Genomic DNA, 26,507 nt, shown 5'->3' with positions numbered 1-26,507 from the left:
GGGGTGGGGCCAGGCTGGGGCGCCGGCCAATGGGGTGCCTCGGGGGTGGGGCCAGGCTAGGGCGCCGGCCAATGGGGCGTCTCGGGGGCGGGGGTCAGGTGCACGGGGGCGCTGCCGTGCAGGACTCTGCGCTCGGCCTCCGCGCGTGTGTTTGTCTCGCGGGCTGTGTCGGTGAGTCAGCCGAGTCCCCGGGCGGGCTAGGACCTCGGGCTGCGGGGGCGGGAGTGTGAGACGCGGGCCGCAGAGACCCGGAGGGAGACAGAGACAGAGAGACGGTGGCAGTCAAGAGACACAGGGAGAGACGAGTGAGACAGCGAGTCGGGCAGAGGTGGAGATGCGGGGGGACAGAGATGGACACGGGAGGTCCTGCCGCGTGCGTCAGCCCCGCCAGCCGGGCTCCGGGGCCTGCCCTGGTGGGACTGCTTTCCCCCCAAATTGTGATTTCCCGAAAGCCAGGCCCACAAGGGTGTGGGGATGCGCGGGTGGGTGGGCAGGTGACGGCTGGGGACGTGTGTTTGGGCAGGAGGGAGGATAGCCACGTAGACCTGTGGGTGGCCGGCCGGCGGGGCACGTCGAAGGCGGCAGGAATGGGGCGGTCCCGTTCACACCCACACCTGCTCTCCCTTGAGCCACACCCCAGGTCCCACGGGGAACCACCCAGCAAGGCGGCTGGCCCCCACTCCTCCTTGGCCTGCCTCATGCCCTGGGTCCCAAAAGGTGAGCACAGTGACCCTCGCAGACTCACAGCCAAGTGAAGGCATTGACAGGTGGGGAAACCGAGGCCTGACAGGGGCAGCGACCTCCGGTGTGGGGACACAGCTCCCAGCAGCCGTGTCCTGGTTCCGTGGCCACAGCCCCAGGTGGCACGCACTTTTAAATAGCACCAGGGTGAAGACACGGCGACCGGCCTATCCAGCCAGGGAGCCCTCTGGAGGGATAACCGGTCTGGCTGGACGCCGGATGCCTTCCTGGTGGCTCAGGCATCTCCTGGCCCTCTGTTCCTAGCTTAGGCGGGTCACACAGAGGCAGGTGCCACAGTCTCAGGGGCCCGCTACTGAGATTGGGCCAGGGGTCCCCAGGGCTGAGGTCCAGCCTGGCCTAGCTTCCCACACTAGAGCCCTGTGGCCAGCACCCCAGGGGCCCTGCAAGCCTCGCTTCACCTCCCCAAGCTTGGGTTCCGCCTCTGTCAAATAGGCCAGTAAAGAGACGTCTGGAGGGGCTGGGCGCGGTGGCTCACGCCTGTAATCCCAGCACTTTGGGAGGCCGAGGTGGGCGGATCACAAGGTCAGGAGATCGAGACCATGGTGAAACCCCGTCTCTACTAAAAATAGAAAAAAAAAATTAGCCGGGTGCAGGGACGGGCGCCTGTAGTCCCAGCTACTCGGGAGGCTGAGGCAGGAGAATGGCGTGAACCCGGGAGGCGGAGCTTGCAGTGAGCCGAGATTGCGCCACTGCACTCCAGCCTGGGCGACAGAGCGAGACTCCGTCTCAAAAAAAAAAAAAAAAAAAAAGAGACGTCTGGAGGAAGACAGTGAGACCCTCCACAGAGCACGCTGGGCAGAGGGTGCAGCACCAGACACTGAAGAAATGTCCTCCGACTTCTCGCCAGCAGGAACCCAGGTCTTGCCTTCCTAGGGTGTCTGCTCCGCACCGCAGAAGGGTGGTCTGAGGCCCTGTGACAAAGGATGGGGGATGGGACACACAGCTGGGAGGCTGGCCCCACCCCAGGCGTCTGAGTTTCTTTAACGACACCTCGGAAACTTCAGTCATATACCACACAATTCACCACTTACACCACACAGTTCAGTGATTTTATTTTATTTTTATTATTATTTTTTTTTTAGACGGATTCTCGCTCTGTTGCCCAGGCTGGAGTGCAGTGGAAAGATCTTGGCTCACTGCCATCTCCGCCTCCTGGGTTCAAGCGTTTCTTCTGCCTCAGCCTCCCGAGTAGCTGGGATTACAGGCGCCTGCCACCATGTCCAGCTAATTTTTGTATTTTTAGTAGAGACGGGGTTTTACCATGTTGGCCAGGCTGGTCTCGAACTCCTGACCTCGTGATCTACCTGCTTCTGCCTCCCAAAGTGCTGGGATTACAGGCATGAGCCACCACGCCTGGCCAGTTCAGTGATTTTAGTACCTCACAGAGTTGGGTAACCACCACCACTGTCTAGTTCCAGAAAATTCCATCACTGCAAGAAGAAGCCCCATTAGCCGTCACTCCCCATCCCCTCCGCCAGCCCCCGGCACCCACACATCCCCTTCCTGCCTCTGTGGATGGGCCCGTCGTGGACACTTCATATAAAGGGGATCCCACGCTATGTGTCCCTCTGTGTCTGACGTCCTCAAGGTGCGTCCATGCTGTGGCCAGATCAGAGCCTCGCTCCTTTTCATGCCAGTAATCCCAGCTACTCAGGAGGCTGAGGCAGGAGAATCGCTTGAACCCAGGAGGTGGAGGTTGCAGTGAGCCGAGATCGCGCCACTGCCCTCCAGCTTGGGTGACAGAGGGAGACTTTGTCTCAACAACAACAACAAACACCCATCAGGGCTGGGCTGGCGGATGCTTTGTATTCAGTGGTCTTTTCCTCTTTGTGGCCTCTGTAGTTGGCCCAAAGGTAAGTACACACCCTGATCCCCAGAACCTGTGACATTTGCCTTATTTGGAAAAAGAGTCTCAAAAGACACCTTGAAGATCTGAACGAGATGCAGATGATTGTCCTGGAGTGTCCTAAATGCGGTCACAATAGAGAGGCAGGAGGAGATTTCACACAAGCAGACGAGGTGGCTGCAGTGCGACCACAGAGACGAGATGGGAGCGATGCGGCCACAAGCCAAGGATGCCTGGAGCCTTCAGAAGCTGGGAGAGGCAGGAAGGAGCCCGGGGACCTCTGGAAGGAGCGAGGCCTCCACACACCTTGATTTCAGCCCTGTGGTCCTGATTTTGGATTTTTCTTTTTTTTTTTTTTTTTTTGAGCCGGAGTCTGGCTCTGTCACCCAGGCTGGAGTGCAATGGCCGGATCTCAGCTCACTGCAAGCTCCGCCTCCCGGGTTCACGCCATTCTCCTGCTTCAGCCTCCCGAGTAGCTGGGACTATAGGCGCCCGCCACCTTGCCCGGTTAGTTATTTGTATTTTTAGTAGAGACGGGGTTTCACCGTGTTAGCCAGGATGGTCTGGATCTCCTGACCTCGCTATCCGCCCGTCTTGGCCTCCCAAAGTGCTGGGATTACAGGCTTGAGCCACCGCGCCCAGCCAGATTTTGGATTTTTGATTTCCAGAAATGTAAGAAAATGAACGTTGCTTTAAGGCACCAAGTTTGTGATCATTTGTCACAGGGCCTGCGGCCATCCCCTTCCATCTAGTGATTCTTGACTTTCTGGGGTTTGGTTGCGTTTTGTTTTGTTTTGTGTTTTTTTAGACAGAGTCTCACTCTGTTGCCCAGGCTGGAGGGCAGTGGCACGAACTCGGCTCACCGCAACCTCTCCCTCCCGGGTTCAAGCAATTTTCCTGCCTCAGCCTCCTGAGTAGCTGGGATTACAGGTGCCCATCACGCCCGGCTAACTTTTGTGTTTTTATTCGAGATGAAGGTTTTGCCACGTTGACCAGGCTGGTCTGGAACTCCAGGCCTCAGGTGATCTGCCCACCTCGGCCTCCCATAGTGCTGGGATTCCAGGCATGAGCCACCGCGCCCGGCCAGACATACGGTTTCCTGCTTTTGATGGTGATATTGTCTCTTTGTAAAACTTAAGCAAGCAAAATATTAATATTGTATTAATTAATTAATTTATTTATTTATTTTTTTTTTTTTTTTGAGACGGAGTCTCGCTCTGTCCCCCAGGCTGGAGTGCAGTGGCCGGATCTCAGCTCACTGCAAGCTCCGCCTCCCGGGTTCACGCCATTCTCCGGCCTCAGCTTCCCGAGTAGCTGGGACTACAGGCGCCGCCACCTCACCCGGCTAGTTTTTTTGTATTTTTTAGTAGAGATGGGGTTTCACTGTGTTAGCCAGGATGGTCTCGATCTCCTGACCTCGTGATCCGCCCGTCTCGGTCTCCCAAAGTGCTGGGATTACAGGCTTGAGCCACCGCGCCCGGCCTATTAATTTATTTTTGAGATTGAGTCTCAGCTCTGTCGTTCAGGCTGGAGTGCAGTGGTGAGATCTCAGCTTACTGCAACCTCCATCTCCTGGATTCAAGCATTTCTCCTACCTCAGCCTCCCCAGTCACTAGGATTAACAGGTGCCCGCCACCACGCCCGGCTAATTTTTGAATTTTGGTAGAGACGAGGTTTCACCATGTTGGCTAGGCCGGTCTCCTGACCTCAGGGGATCTGCCGGCCTCAGCCTCCCAAAAGTGCTAGGATTACAGGCGTGAGCTACCATGCCCGGCCAATATTGTATTTATTTAATACATGAGTGGTGGAGACAGATATAGTTAAAATAAATGGCAAGGCGGGGGCGATGGCTGCAGAGTTGCCAGGCTGGAATTTGGGCAAGGACCTGTTTCAGAAACTGTTGTCTTATTCGAAAACCAAATTAGGTTTTCTTTTTTTTTTTTTTTTTTTTTTTTTTTTTGAGATGGAGTCTGGCTCTGTCATCCAGGCGGGAGTGCAGTGGCCGGATCTCAGCTCACTGCAAGCTCTGCCTCCCAGGTTTACGCCATTCTCCTGCCTCAGCCTCCCGAGTAGCTGGGACTACAGGCGCCCGCCACCTCACCTGGCTAGTTTTTTGTATTTTTTTAGTAGAGACGGGGTTTCACCATGTTAGCCAGGATGGTCTCGATCTCCTGACCTCGTGATTCGCCCGTCTCGGCCTCCCAAAGTGCTGGGATTACAGGCTTGAGCCACCGCGCCCGGCCACTTTTTTTTTTTTTTTTGAGACAGGGTCTCACGTTGTCGCCCAGACTGGAGGGCAGTGGCTCAGTCACAGCTCACTACAACCTCCGCCTTGTGGTTCAAGCAATTTTACATCTTCCCACCTCGGCCTCCCAAGTAGCTGGGGCCACAGGCAGGCACCACCACACCCAACAAAATTTTTTTGTGTTATTTGTAGAGATGGGGTTTGGCTACATTGCCCAAGGCTGGACTGCAGTTGTGCGATCTTGGCTCACTGCAACCTCCACCTCTCAGGTTCAAGTGATTTTCCTGCCTTGGCCTCTTGAGTAGCTGGGATTGCAGGCACAGGCCACCACGCCCAGCTACTTTTTGTATTTTTAGTAAAGATGGGGTTTCACCATGTTGGCCAGGCTGGTCTCAAACTCCTGACCTCACGTGATCCGCCCGCCTCGGCCTCCCAAAATGCTGAGATCACAGGTGTGAGCTACCACGTGCGGCTGAGGGTAACTTTCTTGCTGCTAAGATTTGGGAACCTGACTCCTGGGGAAACACTGGTTTAGGGGGTCTGATGTCTCATCAAATAGAAGAAAAGACTAACGCAAAAGGAATGGTGAAATAGTTCAGAAGTCTTGGTTTCCTGCAGGGGTGCAGGGAGCGTCTGTAGGTCTTGGGACACCAGGCCCGGCTGATTCAGGGCCAGGCAGGTGACCCCAGTAGTGAGTGAGGTCTGAGGTCACAGCCTGCTGGGGCACCCTGGGGCGGACTGAGGCAGGTGAGGGAGGATGCTGCTGTCGAAAACATTCCCAGCCGGTGGCATCAGTGCGCCCAGGCAGGCGTGGGCAGTAGCGTCTGGAATGTGTGTAAGGAGGCTGCCAGGCCTTTCCAGAGTGAGGCCCAGTCCTCGTTCTGGGCTGATGGGGAAATTGAAGTGCTAGGGTTTGGGAACTGGGGACAGTTTGAGCTGAGGCCCCTGAGCCCGTGTGGTCAGGCCCCAACCTGAGTCCTAGCTACATCTTTGCTCCCTCTCCCCAGCCTCACTCTGCTCAAATTGCTCCTCTGTCCACACTTGTTCCTGCCTCGGGGCCTTTACACTTGTTTTGAGACAGGGTCCTGCTCTGTCACCCAGGCTGGAGTGCAGTGGCGCCATCTCGGCTCACTGCACTCTCAACCTCCTGGGCTCAAGCAATCCTTCTGCCTCAGCCTCCCGAGTAGCTGGGACCACAGGTGTGCACCACCATGCCTGGCTAATTTTTCTTTTTTTTCCCTTTGGTAGAAACTGGGTCTCACTATCTCAGTTGCCCAGGCTTGTCTGGAACTCCTGGGCTCAAGCGATCCTCCCGCCTCAGCCTCCCAAAGTGCTGGGATTACAGGCAAAGTGCTGGGATTACAGGCCTGAGGCAGTGAACTGGCCTCCCTTTGCACTTTGTTTTTGAGACAGATTCTCGCTCTGTCACCCAGGCTGGAGTGCAGTGGTGAGATCTTGGCTCACTGCAACCTTCGCCTCCCGGGTTCAAGCGATTCTCCTGCCTCAGCCTCCCGAGTAGCTGGGATTACAGGTGCCTGTCACCACACCCGGATAATTGTTGTATTTTTACTGCAGATGGGGTTTTGCTCTGTTGCCAGGCATGTTTGCATATTTGCCGGGCTGGTCTCGAACTCCTGACCTTAAGTGATCCACCCGCCTCGGCCTCCCGAAGTGCTGGGATGACAGGCCTGAGCCACCAAACCGGCTCCCCTTTGCAACTGTGACATCAGCCTGGAACAGTTACCCCCAGATATTCCTATTCTCACCCTTCACAAGCCTGCTGCCCCAGCTGAACGACACACGTGGGCACGCCTTCCAGGTTCCATTCTAAAGCTCCCGCCCTGCTCCTCTAGGCAGGATCACGCGGAGACCAGGGCAGGTTCCAGGCTCCCGGGTTTATTTCATTCCCTTGACCTCGCCCCACGTAGCAGGCGAATCCAAACCTGCGGCTCCATTCCGCCCCTGCCCCTGAGGGCTTGGGGACTGGAGGGTAAACTGACGCTGGAGGCTGGGAGTCTCGTGGACTGGGGCTTTCTCTCCTTCCAGCCTCCCTGAGGTCGCGCGTGCGCTGTATTCCGGCAACTTGGCCCTCTCTGAGTCTCAGCTTCCTCCAGGACGGACGGCATCCTATTAGCTCACACCCAAAAGTTGTCGTTGGAACAATGAAGGTTGCAGACAGGAATCTCTAAATTGCAGATGCTGTCCTCATTATTAGAGTATTCCTTGAAAAGAAAAAAGAAAAAAGAAAAAGAGAAAAAAAAACGTCCAGGTTTGAGGTTCCTCCTCGGGAAGACAGCCTGCGTGTCCCCCCCAGTTGCCACGGCAATAGCTCTGTCCCGCCCCCCTCTTTGAAAACAGCGGGAGGAGCCAATCAGAGCGTCCCATCGGCGCATGCCTTCGCGACTCCGGGTGCCACTGCATCCTGGGAGTTGTAGTTCCGACAGTGCACTTCCGGCTGGGGTGTCCCTTCGCAGCCGCCGTCGACCATGAAACTACAACTCCCGGCAGGCGGCGCGGACGCTTGCGCAGGCGCTAGGCGGTGAGGGGGTGGCGGCGGCGGGGCGCGGAGCGGCGTGCGTGATGTCGGTACTTTGCTGGGGCCGCGGCGCGGCGGGGCTCAGACGGGCCTTGCAGCCTTGCGGCTGCCCGGGGCTCCTCGCCAAAGAAGGTAACGCGAAGGAAGACGGCCAGGCAGCCCGGGGGCCACGCCGCGGCCCGCGCTCTTCCCCGCGCTCCCGGGGCCTTTGGCGCTTTGACCTTTGCCCGTTTGCGGCTGCATGTGCGGAGCCCGCCGACCCGGCCCCGCTTTCCACTCGCCCTTGCCCGCTCTTCCGACGGAGGCTCCTCAGTGTACTCTGACCTTTGACTCCTGGTTTCTTATGGAGCCTCCTGACCCCAGGTGTGGAGTTTAGGGCTCTTAACCCTTGACCTGCTGCACCTGGAGTGCGGGGAGCCGTCTCCGCGGTTCCCGCCCATGTTCACCGTGGCGGGGCCCCTTCCACCTTCGCTCTCTTAGTTTTTATCCGACTTAAGCCCGTGCTCAGAGAGTTTCCGCCGCGTTTGGGGCTCCTTTGACCTTCGACCCTGCGGCATCTGCCCTTGCGGACACCCCCGCCCACACGCCCGGCCCCCTTCAGCCGCCCTCGCCTCTCCCGCAGGGATCCTCGGTGGCGTCTGCGGCCCCAGGAGAAGCTCGTCCGCCAGCCCCCAGGAGCAAGACCAAGACCGCAGGAAGGACTGGGGCCACGTGGAGCTGCTGGAGGGTAAGCGCGACCCCCACGGCGGCCCGGGAGAGGAGAGTCCGGTCCCTGCTGCCGGGATAAAAGGCGGAAGCTCAGATTCTGAGACAGGTTGAGGGTGGTCTCCACCTCTCGGGTCCCAGGACCCGCCCAGACGGCGTTACTGGAACGTCTCTTGCGCCGCTCATGGGCCCCGTCCTTGCCTAGCAGGCTCCTTCCTGGACCTTTCGTAATTTCCCCTCCCAAGAACCCCACCAGGTCCTCCCACTTTCCAGGGACACAGTGAGGCTCGATATGATGTCTGGAGAGACCCCCCAGGCCACATGTGCAGAGCCAGGACGTGAACCCTGAACTGACTCAGGTTGCCTGGCTTCGCTCTGGGCGGTGGGCGACTAGTGGACACTGGATGACTGGGAAACTTGGGAGGGACAGCCCAGGCTCCAGCGGTGGCAGGTCCTGGCTGGCGGTGTCGGAGGGTGGTGCCAGCTTCTCTGTGCTTGCTTCCCACCGCTGCTCCTGCCCCACATCCCGTCTGCATCCATCAGCCAGCCGGAAGGGAGAGACAGAACCTTTATAAAGGGAAGGAACCTGACCATGCGCGGTGGCTCAAGCCTGTAATCCCAGCACTTTGAGAGGCCAAGGTGGGCGGATCAAGAGGTCAGGAGTTCAAGACCAGCCTGGCCAACATGGTGAAACCCCGTCTCTACTGAAAATGCAAAAATTGTCGGCCGGGCGCGGTGGCTCAAGCCTGTAATCCCAGCACTTTGGGAGGCCGAGACGGGCGGATCACGAGGTCAGGAGATCGAGACCATCCTGGCTAACACGGTGAAACCCCGTCTCTACTAAAAAATACAAAAAACTAGCCGGGCGAGGTGGCGGGCGCCTGTAATCCCAGCTACTCGGGAGGCTGAGGCAGGAGAATGGCGTAAACCCAGGAGGCGGAGCTTGCAGTGAGCCGAGATCACGCCACTGCACTCCAGCCTGGGCGACAGAGCGAGACTCCGTCTCAAAAAAAAAAAAAAAAAAAAAGAAAATGCAAAAATTAGCTGGGCGTGGTGGTGGGCGCCAGTAATCCCAGCTACTGGGGAGGCTGAAACAGGAACATTACTTGAACCCGGGTGGCGGTTGCAGTGAGCAGAGATCGTGCCACTGCACTCAAGCCTGGGCGACAGATCAAGATTCTGTCTCAAAAAACATAAAAATACAAAATTAGCCAGGAGTGATGATGTACGCCTATAATCTCAGCTGCTTGGGAGACTGAGGCAGGAGAATCACTTGAACCTGGGAGGTGGAGGTTGTGGTGAACCGAGATCGTGCCATTGCACTCTGGCCTGGGCAACAAAAGAGATACTCTATCTCAAAAAAGATAAAAAAAATCTCTCACCTGTTAATACTAAAAGTATCTCCTGAGTTTTGGAGCACACTGAAGGCGGACACCACACTTGCCTTTTTATTTCAGTAATCTTTTTTTTTTTTTTTTTTTTTCTTATGACGGAGTCTCACCCTCTTGCCAGGCTGGAGTGCAATGGTGTGATCTTGGCTCACTGCAGCCTCTGCCTCCCGAGTTCAAGCAGTTCTCCTGCCTCAACCTCCTGAGTAGCTGGAACTGTAGGCGCGCACCACCACACTGGGCTAATTCTCTGTATTTTTAGTAGAGACGGGGTTTCACCGTGTAGGTCAAGATAGTCTTGATCTCCTGACCTTGTGATCCACCTGCCTCGGCTTCACAAAGTGCTGGGATTATGGGTGTGAGCCATCGCACCTGGCTGCCTTTTTTTTTTTTTTTTTGAGACAGAGTCCTGCTCTGTCTCTCAGGCTGCAGCACGGTGGCCTGATCACAGCTCACAGCAGCCAGGAACTCTTAGGTGCAGGTGATTTTTTCACCTCAGCCTCCGGAGTAGCTGGGACCACAGGTGCGCGGCCCTATGCCTGGCCTATTTCAACAGTCTTTTTTTTTTTTTTTTTTTTTTTTTAAGATGGAATCTCACTCTGTTGCTCAGGCTGGAGGGCAATGGCGCGATCTTGTCTCACTGCAAGCTCTGCCTCCCAGGCTCAAGCAATTCTCCTGCTTCAGCCTCCCAAGTAGCTGGTACTATAGACACATGACACCATGCCCAGCTAATTTTTTGGATTTCTAGTAGAGACGGGGTTTCACCATGTTGGCCAGGCTGGTCTCGAACTCCTGACCTCAGGTGATCTTTCTGCCTTGGCCTCACAAAGTTCTGGGATGACCGACGTGAGCCCCACGCCCGGCCAGCGATAGGTTTCCAATAGGGCTTCCTTAGACACAAAACATTTAGGCATTGATTGGTTGGCAAAAGTGCAACCTGAGGCAGCACGAACAGGAGCCCTGTTTTCCCTGGAAGCAGCGGCTCAGTGTTTACTAACTCAGCATCCACCAGCTTAGGCCATAGGAGCCTAGGAGTGTGTGTGTGGCAGCTCCACCAGCTGGGGGGTCTTGCTGAGGCAGGGTGGAAACTTGCAGGCCACGGTTGAGCCGGGGAGCGGGTGGCTCAGGGTCCCGGGAGCCTTTGCAGAGGTCCTGAGGTAGACCGTGAGTGGGAGGGGCAGGGGAGGCCGGGGAGGCGAGGGGCGACCTGGATAGATTCTGGAGGCAAGCCCGGAGGAGGTACTGAGAGATGGACAGAGGGAGTTGTCAGAGACCCCGGGGTTCTTGGTCTGGGCACCTGGAGGGTCGGAGTGGCCCGTGACCAGGGAGAACCTGGAGGGTCGGAGTGGCCTGGGACCGGGGAGATGCAGTGCAGCGGGTCTCGGTGGGAACTTGTTTGGGCTGCTGAGTTTTGTGAGGCCCGGGACTCGGATGGGGAGGTGCGTGTGTCTGGAAAGGAGGGGGCGGACCTTGTGGCGTTGTTGGCAGATACGAGGAATTCATGCCTTGGGTCCCAGTGAACTCAGCCACCTGCACCTCCTGGCCCGGCTCGGGGTCCAGAGAGATGGGTGCTTGAATGGGGGCTTCCTCTGATGTCCTCGCCCTCTGCCTCTCACAGTGCTCCAGGCGCGGGTGCGGCAGCTGCAGGCTGAGAGCGTGTCTGAGGTGGTGGTGAACAGGGTGGATGTGGCGCGGCTCCCAGAACGTGGCAGTGGAGATGGTGGCCCCCAGCCACCCAGGAAGGTCCAGAGGGGGGCCACGGGTGCCAGCCCGGTGCCCCGTAGCGGCTGGGCACAGAGACTGGAGAAGGATAAGCGGATCCAGCGGATGCACATGCAGCAGTTGGAGGTGAACCTGCAGATGCAAGTCCAGAGCCAGAGCGAGGAGTTGAAGGTGTGGCCCAAGCACCTGCAGGTGGAGCCCCGGCTCCTGAGCAAGCAGCTGGCCGTTTTCCTGGCCCCTGAGAGCTCCTGGGAGGAGCAGCTGCCCCGGGTGCTGCAGGAGGCCCCTCGGAAGCTGAGGCTCGCCGTGGGGCGGGCCCCGTCCACGCAGGCCCAGCTCTCAGGTCAGCAGCAGAAGCTCCTGGCCTTCTTCAAGTGCTGCCTGCTCACCGACCACCTGCCCCTTGCCCACCACTTGCTGGTCACCCACCACAGCCAGCAGCGGAAACAGAAGCTGCTCACTCTGGACATGTACAACACCGTCATGCTTGGCTGGGCGCGGCAGGTGAGTGTGGCGGGAGCCAGGACACCTGCCCTGGTCGTTGGAGACAGGAACTTGCCCTCGTTTAGACTGGACTTTTATCTCTTAGCCCCCAAGTTCAAGTCCTTTGTTTTTTATTTTAATTTTTTCAGGCTTTTCAAATACAAATCACATGTGATTCTCAAATTTTGAAAATGACCAAAAAAGCAGGGAGAAATTCTTATAATGTCTTTGGCATTTTCTTCCGGTCTTTCTCAGGGCCCGTGAACCTGTCTGGGCAGGGGGTGCTTTTGGCCTCCTCGGGGGGCAGCCTGCAGACCCCTGGTCAGGATGAGACTTTGATGTTGGGGTTGACTTTGCTCCTTTCTCTGGTTTCCTGAGGTGGAAGGTCGGGCGACTGTGCTGAGATCCTTCTGTGTGAAACATGGGCGTTCACGACCTCTGAGCATGGCTTTAGCTGGATCCCACCAATGTCTTCTTTGTAGTTCATCTGGAGTATTTTCCAACTTCCCTTGCCGTTTATTTATTTATTTATTTACGTACTTAGAGACAGAGTCTCCTGTCACCAGGCTGGAATGCAATGGCGTGATGTCGGCTCACGGCCGCCTCTACCTCCCAGGTTCAAGTGATTCTCCTGCCTCAGCCTCCTGAGTAGCTGGAATTACAAGCCCGGCTATTTTTTGTATTTTTAGTGGAGACGGGGCTTCACCATGTTGACCAGACTGGTCTGGAACTCCTGACCTCGTGATCTGCCTGCCTCGGCCTCCCAGAATGCTGGGATTACAGGCATGAGCCACCGCGCCCGGCCAGAGTTTCTCCTTGGACCCCTTGGTTGTTTTGGAGGGTGGTGTTTATACATTCTTTCAAGGGAGCAGACGTTCCCAGCTTTCTCCCACCCCATGGTCCTTCAACCCTAATTTGAGAAACAGCAGTAAAAGCTTGGCTTAATATTTGGGTAAACATGGGATACTATTATGTTAAAATACAGCTATCACAGCATTAAGACCAATTCGTGGTAGAGAACTTGATATGCTTGTTTATTAATGCATCAGACAGCGAAACTCAGGATCAGATGGAGCCACTCTTGCAGCGAAGTCTGCAGTCTCCTTACCACACGGTCGAGGGGGCTTGCTGCCTCGTTCACGTAGCTGTAGTGGTACTAAACTCCAGGAAGACTGAGGATGAGGGTCGTGTATTTTCCCCTCCAAGGTCACAAGCCCCCTGAATTCCCTCAGAGAGAGCCCACACTGTAACAGGGCGCTTTTGTGGTCAGCCTGGAGCTGTAACGAAGTGGCACAAACCTGGTGACTTGCATAGCAGAAACGCAGTCTCAGCACTGGAGCCCACAAGTCTGAAATCAAAGTGTCTGCAGACCCGAAGTTTCTCCAGAGGCTCTAGCCGGGGCTTCTCCTGCCTCTCCTGGTGTTCAGGGGTGGCCAGCAGTCCTCGGTGTTGCTCAACTGTGAGCTCAGCCTCCTGAACAGCTGGGATTACAGGCGTGCGCCACCACCCCGGATAATGTTTTTCATTTTTATTTTTATTAGAGGTGGGGTTTCCCCATGTTAGCCAGGCTAAGGTATTACTTTTATCTTTGTTTTTGTTTTTTTTTTTTTTGAGGTGGATTCTCTCTGTTGCCCAGGCTAGGTAGGGTGCAGTGCCATGATCTCGACTCAGTGCAGCCTCCGCCTCCTGGGTTCCAGAGTTCTCCCTGCCTCAGCCTCCTGAGTAGCTGGGATTACAGGGACTCATGACCACGCCTGGCCAATTTTTGTATTTTTAGTAGAGACGGGCTTTTGCCGTATTGGCCAGGCTGGTCTCAAACTCCTGACCTCAGGTAACCCGCCCGCCTCAGCCTCCCAAAGTGCTAGGATTACAGGCAGGAGCGACCGCGCCCAGCCACATGCTCTAACCAGCACCATCCAGTAGAACTTTCTATGATGCTGGGAATTTTCCACATCTGCCAACAGCTGTGTGTGGCTACTGAGCACTTGAAGCTGGTGAAAGGGAAGAACTGAATATTTTAATTTAAGGACAGTAGACCTCACTGGCCACATGCATGGAAGTCACTGCCCCAAAACTACCCGAGTGCGGTGGCTCGCGCCTGTAATCCCAGCACTTTGGGAGGCCGAGGTGGGTGGATCACAAGGTCAGGAGATCGAGACCATCCTGGCTAACACGGTGAAACCCCGTCTCTACTAAAAATACAAAAAATTAGCCAGGCGTAGTGGTGGGAGCCTGTGGTCCCAGCTGCTCAGGCGGCTGAGGCAGGAGAATGGCGTGAACACGGGAGGCGGAGCTTGCAGTGAGCTGAGATCCGGCCACTGCACTCCAGCCTGGGCGACAGAGCAAGACTCCGTCTTAAAAATAAAGAAAAGAGAGAGAGCCTCCAAGTCTGTGTCGACAGTGCAGTCTGTCACCCAGGCTGGAACGCAGTGGTGAGATCCCAGCTCTCTGTAACTTCCGCCTTCCACGTTCAAGTGATTCTCCTGCCTCAGGCTCCCAAGTAGCTGGGATTACAGGCATGTGCCCCCACACCCAGCTAATTTTTTTTTTTGTATTTTTAGTAGAGACGGGGTTTCACTATGTTGGCCTGGCTGGTCTTAAGCTCCTGAACTCGTGATCCACCCGCCTTGGCCTCCCAAAGTGATGGGATTACAGGCATGAGCCACTGTGCCTGGCCAAAAATTAGATTAAAAAAAAAAATTGCAAGGGAAATTTAAGGATACATGGCCAGGCACGGTGGCTCATGCCTGTAATCCCAGCACTTTGGGAGGCCGAGGCAGGAGGATTGCTTGAGCCCAGGAGTTTGAGACCAGCCTGGGCAACAGAGCAAGACACCCCTCTCTCCCAAGAAAAAAAAATCGGGCCGGGTGTGGTGGCTCATGCCTGTAATCCCAGGACATTGGGAGGCCAAGGCAGGTGGATCCCCTGAGGTCAGGAGTTTGAGACCAGCCTGGACAACAGGGCGAAACCCCATCTCTACTAAAAATACAAAATAATTAGTTGGATGTGACGGTGCATGCCTGTAATCCCAGCTGCTTGGGAGGCTGAGGTAGGAGAATCGCTTGAACCCAGGAGGTGGAGCTTTCAGTGAGCCAAGATTGCGCCACTGCCCTCCAGCCTGGGCAACAGAGCGAGACTGCATCCAAAAAAAAAAAAAAAAATTCCAAAGAAGAAGTAAAGTATGAAATTTGAAAACACTTGGAGATAATGAAAATGAAAACATCACATACCAGAAGTTCTGGGATGCATTGCTCAGAGAGTAATTTGTAGCCATAAAATGCCTATATTAAGAAAGGTGATGGCCCGGCATGGTGGTTCACACATGTAATCCCAGCACTTTGGGAGGTTGAGGCTGGTGGATCACGGTATTAGGAGTTCAAGACCAGCCTGGCCAGCATGGCGAAACCCTGTATCTACTAAAAATACAAAAAATTAAGTGGCGTGGTGGTGCATGCCTGTAATCCCAGCTACTCAGGAGGCTGAGGCAGGAGAATCACTTGAACCCAGGAGGCAGAGGTTGCAGTGAGCCGAGATCATGCCACTGCACTCCAGCCTGTGCAACAGAGCAAGACTCCGTCTTGGGAAAAAAAAAGAAAAGGTGAAACATCTCAGACGAAATACTTCACCTTTTACCTTAGGAAACTAGAAAAAGAATTTCTCACTAAACCTAAAGCAAGCAAATGAAGTTACAAAACTGAAAACAGATAAATGAAACGGAAGGCAGGAGCGGTAGAGAACAGTGAAGCCAAGTCCTTCAAAAAGATCACGTAGGCCGGGCATGGTGGCTCACGCCTGTAATCCCAGCACTTTGGGAGGCCGAGGTGGGCGGATCACAAGGTCAGGAGATCGAGACCATGGTGAAACCCCGTCTCTACTAAAAATAGAAGAAATTAGCCGGGCGCAGGGGCGGGCGCCTGTAGTCCCAGCTACTCGGGAGGCTGAGGCAGGAGAATGGCGTGAACCCGGGAGGCGGAGCTTGCAGTGAGCCGAGATGGTGCCACTGCACTCCAGCCTGGGCGACAGAGCGAGACTCCGTCTCAAAAAAAAAAAAAAAAAAATCACGCAGTTGGCAAACCTTGAGGTTGGCTGACCTGGAAAGGATCAATTTCAAAACCCCAAAACTGGGCACATTGGTGTTCTCAAAATAAGAAAATTTAAAAATACTGACAAGCCTCCTCCCAGAGGAACGTGCACCTCACACAGTCCCACCTGGCAGGCCATGTGGCCGCCTCTGTAGGTAGAGCCTGTGTGTGAGAACCCCAGGGGGACGCATCTGTCTGCCCAGCTGGCCACTCCTGCTTGGTCACCCTGTCCCCTGCTGAGCTGGTGGCTACAGAGAAGGGGTCTCCAGGGAGCAGTGGGGAATGCAGAGGTTGGGCCATCCCCCCAGACCCTCACCCTGGCTTGGTCTCCCAGGGGGCCTTCAGGGAGCTGGTGTATGTGTTGTTGATGGTGAAGGATGCTGGCCTCACCCCAGACCTGCTGTCCTACGCGGCCATCCTCCAGTGCATGGGGAGGCGGGGCCAGGACGCTGGGACCATTGAAAGGTAGGTGGTGTCGAGAGGGCCCCACCGCTACCCTCACCCCTACCCCCACCCCCCACCCCCCACCCCTACCCCCCACACCCCAGCCCCCAGCCCCCACCACGTTCCTGCCAGGGTCTTAAGATCTGGGACAGTGCCTAGGCTGGGGGCTGGGGACCCCTGGAGGGCCTGACGGCTGCACTGAGAACTGCAGGCTAGCAGGAGGTGGCCACGAGGTGCCCCTGGGCTCTGTGGAAGCCCAGCGTGGGGCTGGCCCATCCCTCAGGCAGGCCTGCTGCCCCACAGGTGTCTGAAACAGATGAGCCAGGAGGGGCTGAAGCTGCAGGCGCTCGTCACCGCCGTGCCGCTGTCCGCGGAGGAGCAGGCCACTGTGCTGAAGGCCGTGCACAAGGTGAAGCGCACCATCAGCCTCCCGCCGCGGCCGCCGCCCGCGGTCAACACCTCGAAGCTGCTCAGGGCCGTGTATGCCAAGGTGAGCCCATGTGGGGTCCGGCAGACGGACTTCAGTCCTCAGAGCTGCCCTGAGGGGTCTCTGGAGCCTCAGCTCAGACCAGTGGGCCTCCCTGGTGCCCGGGGCTCACCTGGGCCGGGCCCTGGATTCGTCCCTTCCTCCTCCCAGAAGACTGAAGGAGCCAGAGCTGGGAGGGTCTTGGGCGTAAGGGTGTGGGCTCTGGGCGGATGAGGTGGTCGGGCGCCCCAGGGGCAGGGTGGGGTGACAGGCGAGAGCAGCGCCTTCGAATGGGGCTGCCAGGGGCACGCAGTGTGCTTGTCTTTCACTGAGGGGTAATTCACCTGCCATAAAACCCTCTTAAAGGTGTAATTCAGCGATTTTAGTGTATTCACAGTTGTCTAATTCCAGAATGTTACATCACCCCAAAAGGAAGCCTCATCTCCATCACCCGTCACTCCCCATCCCCTCCTCATCTCTGTGGCTGAGTCTGCCCTGGACATTCCATAGAAATGGGACTGCACACTGCGTGGCCTTTAGTGTTTGGCATCTCCCACTGAGCGTGACGTCCTCACGGTGCATCCGCGAGGCGGCCTGGGTCAGGGCTGAGTCATGCTCGGGTGCGTGGATGGCCGCACCGTGCTGGTCTGTTTGTCCGTTGATGGACGCTTGGGCTGTTTCTACTTCTCGACTACTATGAGTCATGCGGCTGTGAACGTTTGTGTACAAGCTTTTGTGTGGACCTGAGCCTTTGATTCTCAAAGGGCTGGGCTTTAGTTATTTTTAATTCATCTATTTCTGGATGGGTCACATTCACACAGTTCCAAGTTTGAGGAGAAAACAGCAAACATCTGGGGGCGCAGTGAATGGTCTCCCCAGGCTCTGCCGGCTCCCAGCACCACTGCCCCCCACCCCACGACGATGCCCACTGTCCCATCTAGAGGGCCCGAGGTCAGGAGGGGCCAAGGCCTCTGGTTTGGCCACTGGCACTGACTACCTGCAGCCCGCTTTTCCCCGTCAGCGATGGCGGTCAGCAATTTGCACGAGACGCAGAAACGCGTGCACCCGTGCCTTTTCGGGGTCCTAGGAGGGCAGGTCTCCCTCCGGCTGAGCCCCCGACCTCACTACCCCATCCCTGCAGGATGGGCCGGTGTCCTACCCGAAGCTACACTTGCCCCTGAAGACCCTGCAGTCGCTTTTTGAGAAGCAGCTTTGCGTGGAGCTGGCCAGCAAGGTGTGCGTGGTGTCTGTGGAGAAGCCTGCATTGCCAAGCGAGGAGGTCACGCACGCGGTAGGAGCTGAGCCGGGGTCCCGTGTCCGCCGCGGGGGCTGAGCCGGGGTCCCGTGTCCGCCGCGGGGGCTGAGCCGGGTCCCGTGTCTGCCGCGGGGCTTAGCTCGGTGCATGTGGTTGAATTGCTCATGCCCTGGTATGGGCATGCAAGGCCTAGGATCTCAGCTTGGCTGCCGCTCAGGGGGAACTTGTGGGGTCCCGAGGTTAGGTCCTGGCCTGTGGTGCTGCGCACTCTGCGGCTGGGTTTGTGCTCTTGGCTGCCTCAGGCGCACCGAAGCCGGCAGAGGGCGCAGGCCGGGGTGAGGAGCTACCTGGAACACACAGCAGGGACCTTGAGGGCCACGAGGTCTCCGCAGGGAGCTGTGGTGACCCCCGTCCTGTGAGCCTGGGTCCCGCCAGCCGCCACGGGGCTCACCGGGCCCTTCGTCCCTCGCAGCGCAAGACCCTGCAGACCCTGCGGGACCACTGGGAGAAAGCGCTGTGCCGGGTGCTGCAGGAGACCAAGAACCACCTGGAGGTCGAGGTGCACAAGGGCCGGTTCTCACTGTACCCCTTCCTGTGCCTGCTGGACGAGCGCGAGGTGGTGCAGATGCTGCTGCAGGTACGTCTTCCTCTGCGCGGCCGGGTCCCCGGGCGGGGTGGGCGGGCACTCACGGCCTCCTCCTCCAGGTCCTGCAGGCGCTGCCCGCCCAGGGCGAGTCCTTCACCACCCTGGCCCGGGAGCTGAGCGCACGCACTTTCAGCCGGCATGTGGTGCAGAGGCGGCGGCTCAGTGGTCAGGTGCAGGCGCTGGAGACGTACTACAGGAAGTACCTGCACCTGCTGGCCTCGGACACCAAGGTGAGGCGCGCACCCCCTCTCCTCCTGGCCGGGGCCAGTGGTGGGCGGGCGCGCTCCCTCTCTGGGGCAGCCGAGTTTGCCCCCAAGCCTCAGCCTCTTTCTCTGTACCCTTGGGCTGACAGGGCACCACCGGGGGAGCAGGCACGGGCGGTGGGGCGTCTGGTCGGAGGTCCCGATGCCCAGCTCTCTGACCGCCCTGTCCCACAGGTGCCCAACCCCTGCCTGCCGCGGCAGTACTGGGAGGCGCTGGGGGCGCCCGAGGCCCTGCGGGAGCAGCCCTGGCCCCTGCCAGTGCAGATGGAGCTGGGCAAGCAGCTGGCGGAGATGCTGGTGCAAGCCACGCGGATGCCGTCCAGTCTGGACAACCGGCACGGCTCCTCCCGGCTTGTTCCCGTGCTCTACCACGTGTACTCCTTCCGCAACGTCCAGCAGGTGCCGGACAGCAGTGTCCTCCTGAGCTGGGGGGCATCCTGCTGGGGGGACAAGGGACCCCATGGGGTTGGCGCCTCTGGGTGGTGCCTTGATCTCAGCGCAGCCATCAGTACCTCCCAGGACTCGAGACACACCGTGGGTGTCCGCGCAGCTGTCCAGCCGTGTCTAGAGGTGGCTTCTGTTCGTGGGAGGCCACACTGGTTTCTTGGTGGTGGGGGAGCCCGTCTCTCTCACCGAGTTTAAAGGGCGGCAGTAGGAAGTCACCGGCAGCGGGGCCCTGACCCGTCTGCCTGTCGCACCGCAGATCGGCATCCTGAAGCCGCACCCGGCTTACGTGCAGCTGCTGGAGACGGCCGCGGAGCCCACGCTGACCTTCGAGGCGGTGGATGTGCCCATGCTGTGTCCCCCGCTGCCCTGGACCTCACCGCACACGGGCGCCTTTCTTCTCAGCCCCACCAAGCTGATGCGCACGGTGGAAGGCGCCACGCAGCACCAGGAGCTGCTGGAAACCTGCCCGCCCACCGCGCTGCACGGCGCTCTGGACGCTCTCACCCAACTGGGCAACTGCGCCTGGCGCGTCAACGGGCGGGTGCTGGACCTGGTGCTGCAGCTCTTCCAGGCCAAGGGCTGCCCCAAGCTAGGCGTGCCGGCCCCGGCCTCCGAGGCTCCCCAGCCGGAAGAGGCCCACCTGCCGCAGAGCGCCACGCCCGCCCGCAAGGCTGAGCTGCGCCGGGAGCTGGCGCGCTGCCAGAAGGTGGCCCGGGAGATGCACAGCCTGCGGGCGGAGGCGCTGTACCGCCTCTCTCTGGCGCAGCACCTGCGGGGCCGCGTCTTCTGGCTGCCGCACAACATGGACTTCCGCGGCCGCACCTACCCGTGCCCGCCGCACTTCAACCACCTGGGCAGCGACGTGGCGCGGGCCCTGCTGGAGTTCGCCCAGGGCCGCCCGCTCGGCCCGCACGGCCTGGACTGGCTCAAGATCCACTTGGTCAACCTCACCGGGTTCAAGAAGCGCGAACCGCTGCGGAAGCGCCTGGCCTTCGCGGAGGAGGTGATGGACGACATCCTGGATTCGGCGGACCAGCCCATGACGGTAGGGGAGGAGCCCCTGCGCCCCCGGGTCCCCTGCCCGCCCTCCTCCCCAGGTGCCCCCGTCCTCCCTCTCCCTCCCTCCCCCTGCGCCCCCGGGTCCCCTGCCCGCCCTCCTCCCCAGGTGCCCCCGTCCTCCCTCTCCCTCCCTCCCCCTGCGCCCCCGGGTCCCCTGCCCGCCCTCCTCCCCAGGTGCCCCCGTCCTCCCTCTCCCTCCCTCCCCCTGCGCCCCCCGGTCCCCTGCCCGCCCTCCTCCCCAGGTGCCCCCGTCCTCCCTCTTCCTCCCTCCCCCTGCGCCCCCGCGCCTTCTATCCTCCCCCTCTGGTGCCTCCGCGTCCTCTGCCCGCCCTCCTCCCAAGGTGCCCCCGTCTTCCCTCTCCCCTCTCCTCCTGCATCCCCGCGTCTTCCATCCTTTTCCCTCCCCTGGTGCCCCTGAGTCCCCTGCCCGCCCTCCTCCCAAGGCGTCCCCTCCCCCCTCCTCCTGCGCCCTCATGTCTCCCGCCCTCCCCCTCCCCCTGCGCCCTCGTGTCTCCCGCCCTCCCTCGTCACCCCCACGTCTCCTGCCTGCCCTCCTGCTCAGGTGCCCCCGCCCTCCCCCTTCTCCCTGTGTCCCGTCTCCCGCCCTCCCCTGGCACCGCCACGTCCACCGCCCGCCCTCCTCCCCAGGTCCTCTCGCCTTCTCCCTCCCTCCTCCTCCTGCGCTCCTGTGTCCCCTGCCCGCCCTCCTGTTCCCTTTTTCCCCCCGCCTGGCCTCCCTCCTCTCCCCCGGCACCCCTGCCTCCCCCATGCTCCCTTCTCCACCCCCGCTCTCCCTCCTCCCCAGGCGCCCCCACATCCCTCGCGCTCCCTCCTCCCCCACCGGCGCCCCTGCCTCCCCCATGCTCCCTCCTCCTCCTCTGGGGACCCCGCGTCCCCCGTCCTTCGCCCCCGCTGCTCCTCCTCCCTAGGCGCCCCCCCATCCCCCGCGCTCCCTCCTCCCCTGGGTGTCCCCGCGCTCCCTCCTCCCCAGGTGCCCCGGCGTCCCCCGCCCACCCTCCTCCCCTGGTGCCTCCGGACACACTTGTCTCAGCCCCGTCCACCCGCAGTCCTCACCCTCCATTTGTGGCTGTAGAGGACTCATCCAGTCAGTGCCCCGTCTCTCGCCCACATGGGTTCCGTGTTCACCGTCGGGCGTGTGCGTCTCCTCCCTATGTTCCCACCCCCTGTACCACATCCCCCCACTGGCTCAGGAAGTCCGCCCGGGCCTCACTGCCCGCCACACCCCCTGTCCCCGCAGGGCCGAAAGTGGTGGATGGGCGCTGAGGAACCCTGGCAGACGCTGGCCTGCTGTATGGAGGTGGCGAACGCCGTGCGCTGCTCCGACCCTGCTGCCTACGTTTCCCACCTCCCCGTCCACCAGGTGAGCCCGCGGGGTGGGCCCCCGAGGCCATGCCGTGCACTTGGTCTGGGGCTCGCCTTGAGGTGGTGAGATTTCACCTTCTCTTGTGGTGTCTTTTAGAGGTGGCCCTAGAGGGTCCAGGAACCGTGGCTCCTGGCCTTTCCTGGGAGCGTGCAGGGCTCAGGTGCGCTTGGCTGGGCGTGCACAGCCTTAGGAACAGCTCGACCTGGGGGGTAGTTTGGGGCCCCACACGTCTCTGCCTCCCTGAGTCTCTATCTCCCGTTTGCGGCCCCTCCCTCAGGACGGCTCTTGCAACGGCCTACAGCATTATGCTGCCCTGGGCCGCGACAGCGTGGGCGCCGCCTCGGTTAACCTGGAGCCCTCGGATGTGCCCCAGGACGTGTACAGCGGCGTGGCTGCGCAGGTAGGGCGTGCCCTGTTACCTGCTGCCCGGGGGCATCTGGGTGTGGGGGCAGTGTGGGCCCTGAGTCCCAGGCGCCCTCACCTTGGCCTGTCCTGAGGATGTGGTGGGGCTGGGGCAGGGCCTTCCCAGGCAGATGTTGCCCGAGGGCTTCATGGGTGCTTGGTGGCCCCTGGGATGCTGGCAGGGCTGACTCGCGCGCCTGCCCTCCCGTGGTGCAGGTGGAGGTGTTCCGCAGGCAGGATGCCCAGCGGGGCACGCGGGTGGCACAGATGCTGGAAGGCTTTATCACCCGCAAGGTGGTGAAGCAGACGGTGATGACTGTGGTGTACGGGGTCACCCGCTACGGCGGCCGTCTGCAGATTGAGAAGCGCCTCCGGGAGCTGACCGACTTTCCCCAGGTGCGCCAGGCCTGTAGCGCTTGGAACATGTTGGTTTCGCTGCCGTTTAAAAGTCGGACGATTTTGCCGCAGACCCAGCCTCCCAGCAGAAGACCCAGCTGGTCCGCCTGCTAGGGCTTGGGCATTTCTCTCCGACTGTGGGAGTGTCAGGCCCCATCCCTGCCGGGCCCTGGGCCTCAGTTGCTCTGAAATGGGGGGGGAGTAGGGCATGAACGGGCCAGCCCCTGAGGACCCGCAGCTGCCGCCCGTCTTCTGCAGGAGTTTGTGTGGGAGGCCTCCCACTACCTCGTACGCCAGGTCTTCAAGAGTCTACAGGAGATGTTCTCAGGGACCCGGGCCATCCAGGTACGTCCTGTGCTGTCCCCGCTCGGCCAGGGCTCTCCGAGCAAGTGGATGGGAGCCCCGGCTTGAGCCCCCAGCCCTGAGACGGCCTGTGTCCCACAGCACTGGCTGACCGAGAGCGCCCGCCTCATCTCCCACATGGGCTCCGTGGTGGAGTGGGTCACACCCCTGGGTATCCCCATCATCCAGCCCTACCGCCTGGAGCACAAGGTCAAGGTCAGTGTACCTCCCCCTCCTGTCCCAGTGTGCCCGTCCCAGTGTACCACCCCATCCCGTCCTAGTATACCACCATCCCAGTGTACCCCCATCCCAGTGTACCCCATCCCAGTGTACCACCCCATCCCGTCCCAGTATACCATCCCAGTCTACCCCCATCCCAGTGTACCCCATCCCAGTGTACCCCCATCCCAGTGTACCCCATCCCAGTGTACCACCCCATCCCGTCCCAGTATACCATCCCAGTCTACCCCCATCCCAGTGTACCCCATCCCAGTGTACCACCCCATCCCGTCCCAGTATACCATCCCAGTCTACCCCCATTCCAGTGTACCCCATCCCAGTGTACCACCCCATCCCATCTCAGTGTACCCCTGTCCCAGTGTACCACCCCAACCCATCCCAGTGTACCCCCATCCCAGTGTACCACCCCATACTGTCCCAGTGTACCCCCATCCCAGTGTATCACCCCATACTGTCCCAGTGTACCCCCATCCCAGTGTATCACCCCATACTGTCCCAGTGTACCCCCATCCCAGTGTATCACCCCATACTGTCCCAGTGTACCACCCCATACTGTCCCAGTGTACCCCCATCCCAGTGTACCACCCCATACTGTCCCAGTGTACCACCCCATACTGTCCCAGTGTACCCCCATCCCAGTGTACCACCCCATACTGTCCCAGTGTACCCCCATCCCAGTGTACCACCCCATACTGTCCCAGTGTACCCCCATCCCAGTGTATCACCCCATACTGTCCCAGTGTATCACCCCATCCCAGTGTATCACCCCATACTGTCCCAGTGTACCCCCATCCCAGTGTACCCCCATCCCAGTGTACCCCCATCCCAGTGTACCACCCCATACTGTCCCAGTGTACCCCCATCCCAGTGTATCACCCCATACTGTCCCAGTGTACCCCCATCCCAGTGTACCACCCCATACTGTCCCAGTGTACCCCCATCCCAGTGTATCACCCCATACTGTCCCAGTGTATCACCCCATACTGTCCCAGTGTATCACCCCATACTGTCCCAGTGTATCACCCCATACTGTCCCAGTGTATCACCCCATACTGTCCCAGTGTACCCTCATCCCAGTGTATCACCCCATACTGTCCCAGTGTATCACCCCATCCCAGTGTATCACCCCATACTGTCCCAGTGTACCCCCATCCCAGTGTATCACCCCATACTGTCCCAGTGTACCCCCATCCCAGTGTATCACCCCATACTGTCCCAGTGTATCACCCCATACTGTCCCAGTGTATCACCCCATACTGTCCCAGTGTACCCCCATCCCAGTGTATCACCCCATACTGTCCCAGTGTATCACCCCATACTGTCCCAGTGTATCACCCCATACTGTCCCAGTGTACCACCCCATACTGTCCCAGTGTACCCCCATCCCAGTGTATCACCCCATACTGTCCCAGTGTATCACCCCATACTGTCCCAGTGTATCACCCCATACTGTCCCAGTGTACCACCCCATACTGTCCCAGTGTACCCCCATCCCAGTGTATCACCCCATACTGTCCCAGTGTATCACCCCATACTGTCCCAGTGTACCCCCATCCCAGTGTACCACCCCATACTGTCCCAGTGTATCACCCCATACTGTCCCAGTGTATCACCCCATACTGTCCCAGTGTATCACCCCATACTGTCCCAGTGTATCACCCCATACTGTCCCAGTGTACCCCCATCCCAGTGTATCACCCCATACTGTCCCAGTGTACCCCCATCCCAGTGTATCACCCCATACTGTCCCAGTGTATCCCAGTGTACCAACACTGTGCTGGGCCTCGGGCGGGACTCACCCGCTCCTTCCCTTTTTAGCAAGTACGAGGTGGGATTCAGAGCATCACCTACACCCACAATGGAGACATCAGCCAGTGAGTGGGGGGCCCGGGCTGGGGGGCTGGCCGGGGGAGCAGCCACAGTGGAGACAGTGGCCAGTTAGGGGCGTCTCTGGGCTGGGAGTGCATTCTGGCCCCCCCACCCGGCACCTGTCCTGTTCCTAGGAAGCCCAACACGCGTAAGCAGAAGAACGGGTTCCCACCGAACTTCATCCACTCGCTGGACTCCTCGCATATGATGCTCACTGCCCTGCACTGCTACAGGTGGGCACCTCCGGGTGGCAGGGGTGCTGCTCGCTTCCTGGGGTCCTCTGTTCTGGCTACCAGGGCACAGCTGGCAAGGCAGGGTCCAGCAAGGGACAGTGCTGGGTGCAGGGTCTGGGCAGAGTGGATCTGCTGTGTTTGTGGGGCCTCTGTTTCCCGAATATGAAGGTGGTCCTGTCAGCTCCCGCCACCCCCGTGGCCTGACGGGGAGAGCCAAGCATGGGCTCTGCCCCTTTGTGGTGGGCATTTCTTGGTGAGCACCGCAGTGTGTGGTTAGATCTGGGGCATGTGGAGGTCGTCCCAGCAGCATCTACCGGCCACGGGAGCTGAGAACACCCCGGACGTGGGGTGGTGGCCCTGGCAGGAGGGGACAACGCAGCTGCCCTCGAAGCTGAGGCTCCCACAGCAGCCTGGGGGGCAGCAGGTGTGGGGCAGGGCGGCTTCCCAGAACATTTCCTCCGCCTGTGCTGAAGCCAAACCCAGGATGTTTGGGCGAGGCCTGGAGGAGGGTGGGCTTCCCTGGGCCTTGAGTGGAGAGGGCTGAGCACAGGGCCGGGATGCCCGTCGCGGGGCGGCCCTGTGGGCTCCCTTCCCTTCAGGAGCCGTCCGCTCTGCCGCAGGAAGGGCCTGACCTTCGTCTCTGTGCACGACTGTTACTGGACCCACGCAGCTGATGTCGCCGTCATGAACCAGGTGCCCCCGTCTGAGCCTTAGTGCATCCATGGGTGGGGCCTGGCACACCGGGGCATTGGGTAGGGGTGGTGCCCAGACCCTGCCTGATCACGCACGGGGACTCTCTCTCCTGCCCAGGTGTGCCGGGAGCAGTTTGTCCGCTTGCACAGTGAACCCATCCTGGAGGACCTGTCCCGGTTCCTGGTCAGCCGGTTCTGCCCTAAGTAAGGCACTCCCTTACCTAACTACCCTACCTGGACACCCCCCACAAAACCTGGCCTCAGCCTCACCCCACCCTACTTCCAGCCCCACACCCCGGAAGATCTCCCAGTGCTGGGAGGCCAGCCAGCTGAAGGAGACCCTGCAGGCAGTGCCCAAGCCAGGTAGGCGGGTGGACGGCCTTTCAAGGGTGCCTCTAACAGCGGGCCAGGGCCGGGCCTTCGTGCCACCCACGCTGTCCGCTCTGCTCACTCCGCAGGGGCCTTCGACCTGGAGCGGGTGAAGCATTCCACCTACTTTTTCAGCTGACACCCGGCGGGCCTTGTGCCAGTATGTAAATAAAGCTCTGTTGCCACCTCCAGGAACTGTTTTCCGTGAGGGTGCGCGCCCCGTGCGTCCCG

General features: G+C 59.4%; 1 protein-coding gene across 9 annotated transcripts; it reads left to right on the top strand.

Moving 5' to 3' along the window:
* The first annotated feature begins 56 nt into the window (after positions 1 to 56).
* On the top strand, positions 57 to 26,467 carry POLRMT (RNA polymerase mitochondrial). Of its 9 annotated transcripts, none has more exons than XM_074025105.1 (22): positions 121 to 171; positions 8,012 to 8,116; positions 8,638 to 8,733; positions 11,101 to 11,708; positions 16,104 to 16,234; positions 16,517 to 16,703; positions 17,821 to 17,970; positions 18,407 to 18,571; positions 18,640 to 18,810; positions 19,018 to 19,242; positions 19,547 to 20,335; positions 21,608 to 21,730; positions 22,011 to 22,133; positions 22,352 to 22,531; positions 22,790 to 22,876; positions 22,976 to 23,089; positions 24,932 to 24,987; positions 25,117 to 25,215; positions 25,815 to 25,908; positions 26,026 to 26,111; positions 26,194 to 26,270; positions 26,366 to 26,467. In XM_074025105.1, the coding sequence occupies exons 4-22, from the start codon at positions 11,310 to 11,312 to the stop codon at positions 26,413 to 26,415; spliced, it is 3,306 nt and encodes a 1,101-aa protein (XP_073881206.1). In that variant the 5' UTR covers positions 121 to 171; positions 8,012 to 8,116; positions 8,638 to 8,733; positions 11,101 to 11,309; the 3' UTR covers positions 26,416 to 26,467. The 9 variants fall into 9 exon arrangements, with proteins under 9 accessions (XP_065391223.1, XP_045235717.2, XP_073881206.1 ...); XM_074025107.1 differs by lacking the exon at positions 121 to 171 and adding an exon at positions 7,397 to 7,521 and having other exon boundaries at positions 25,836 to 25,908; XM_065535152.2 differs by lacking the exon at positions 121 to 171 and adding an exon at positions 7,397 to 7,521.
* Positions 26,468 to 26,507: the final 40 nt, after the last annotated feature.

The sequence above is a fragment of the Macaca fascicularis genome, chromosome 19 (assembly GCF_037993035.2).
Source record: "Macaca fascicularis isolate 582-1 chromosome 19, T2T-MFA8v1.1".
NCBI classification, from domain to species: domain Eukaryota; kingdom Metazoa; phylum Chordata; class Mammalia; order Primates; family Cercopithecidae; genus Macaca; species Macaca fascicularis.
Note: the sequence above shows the minus strand (reverse complement) of the source record. Positions and strands in the feature narration are given on the sequence as shown.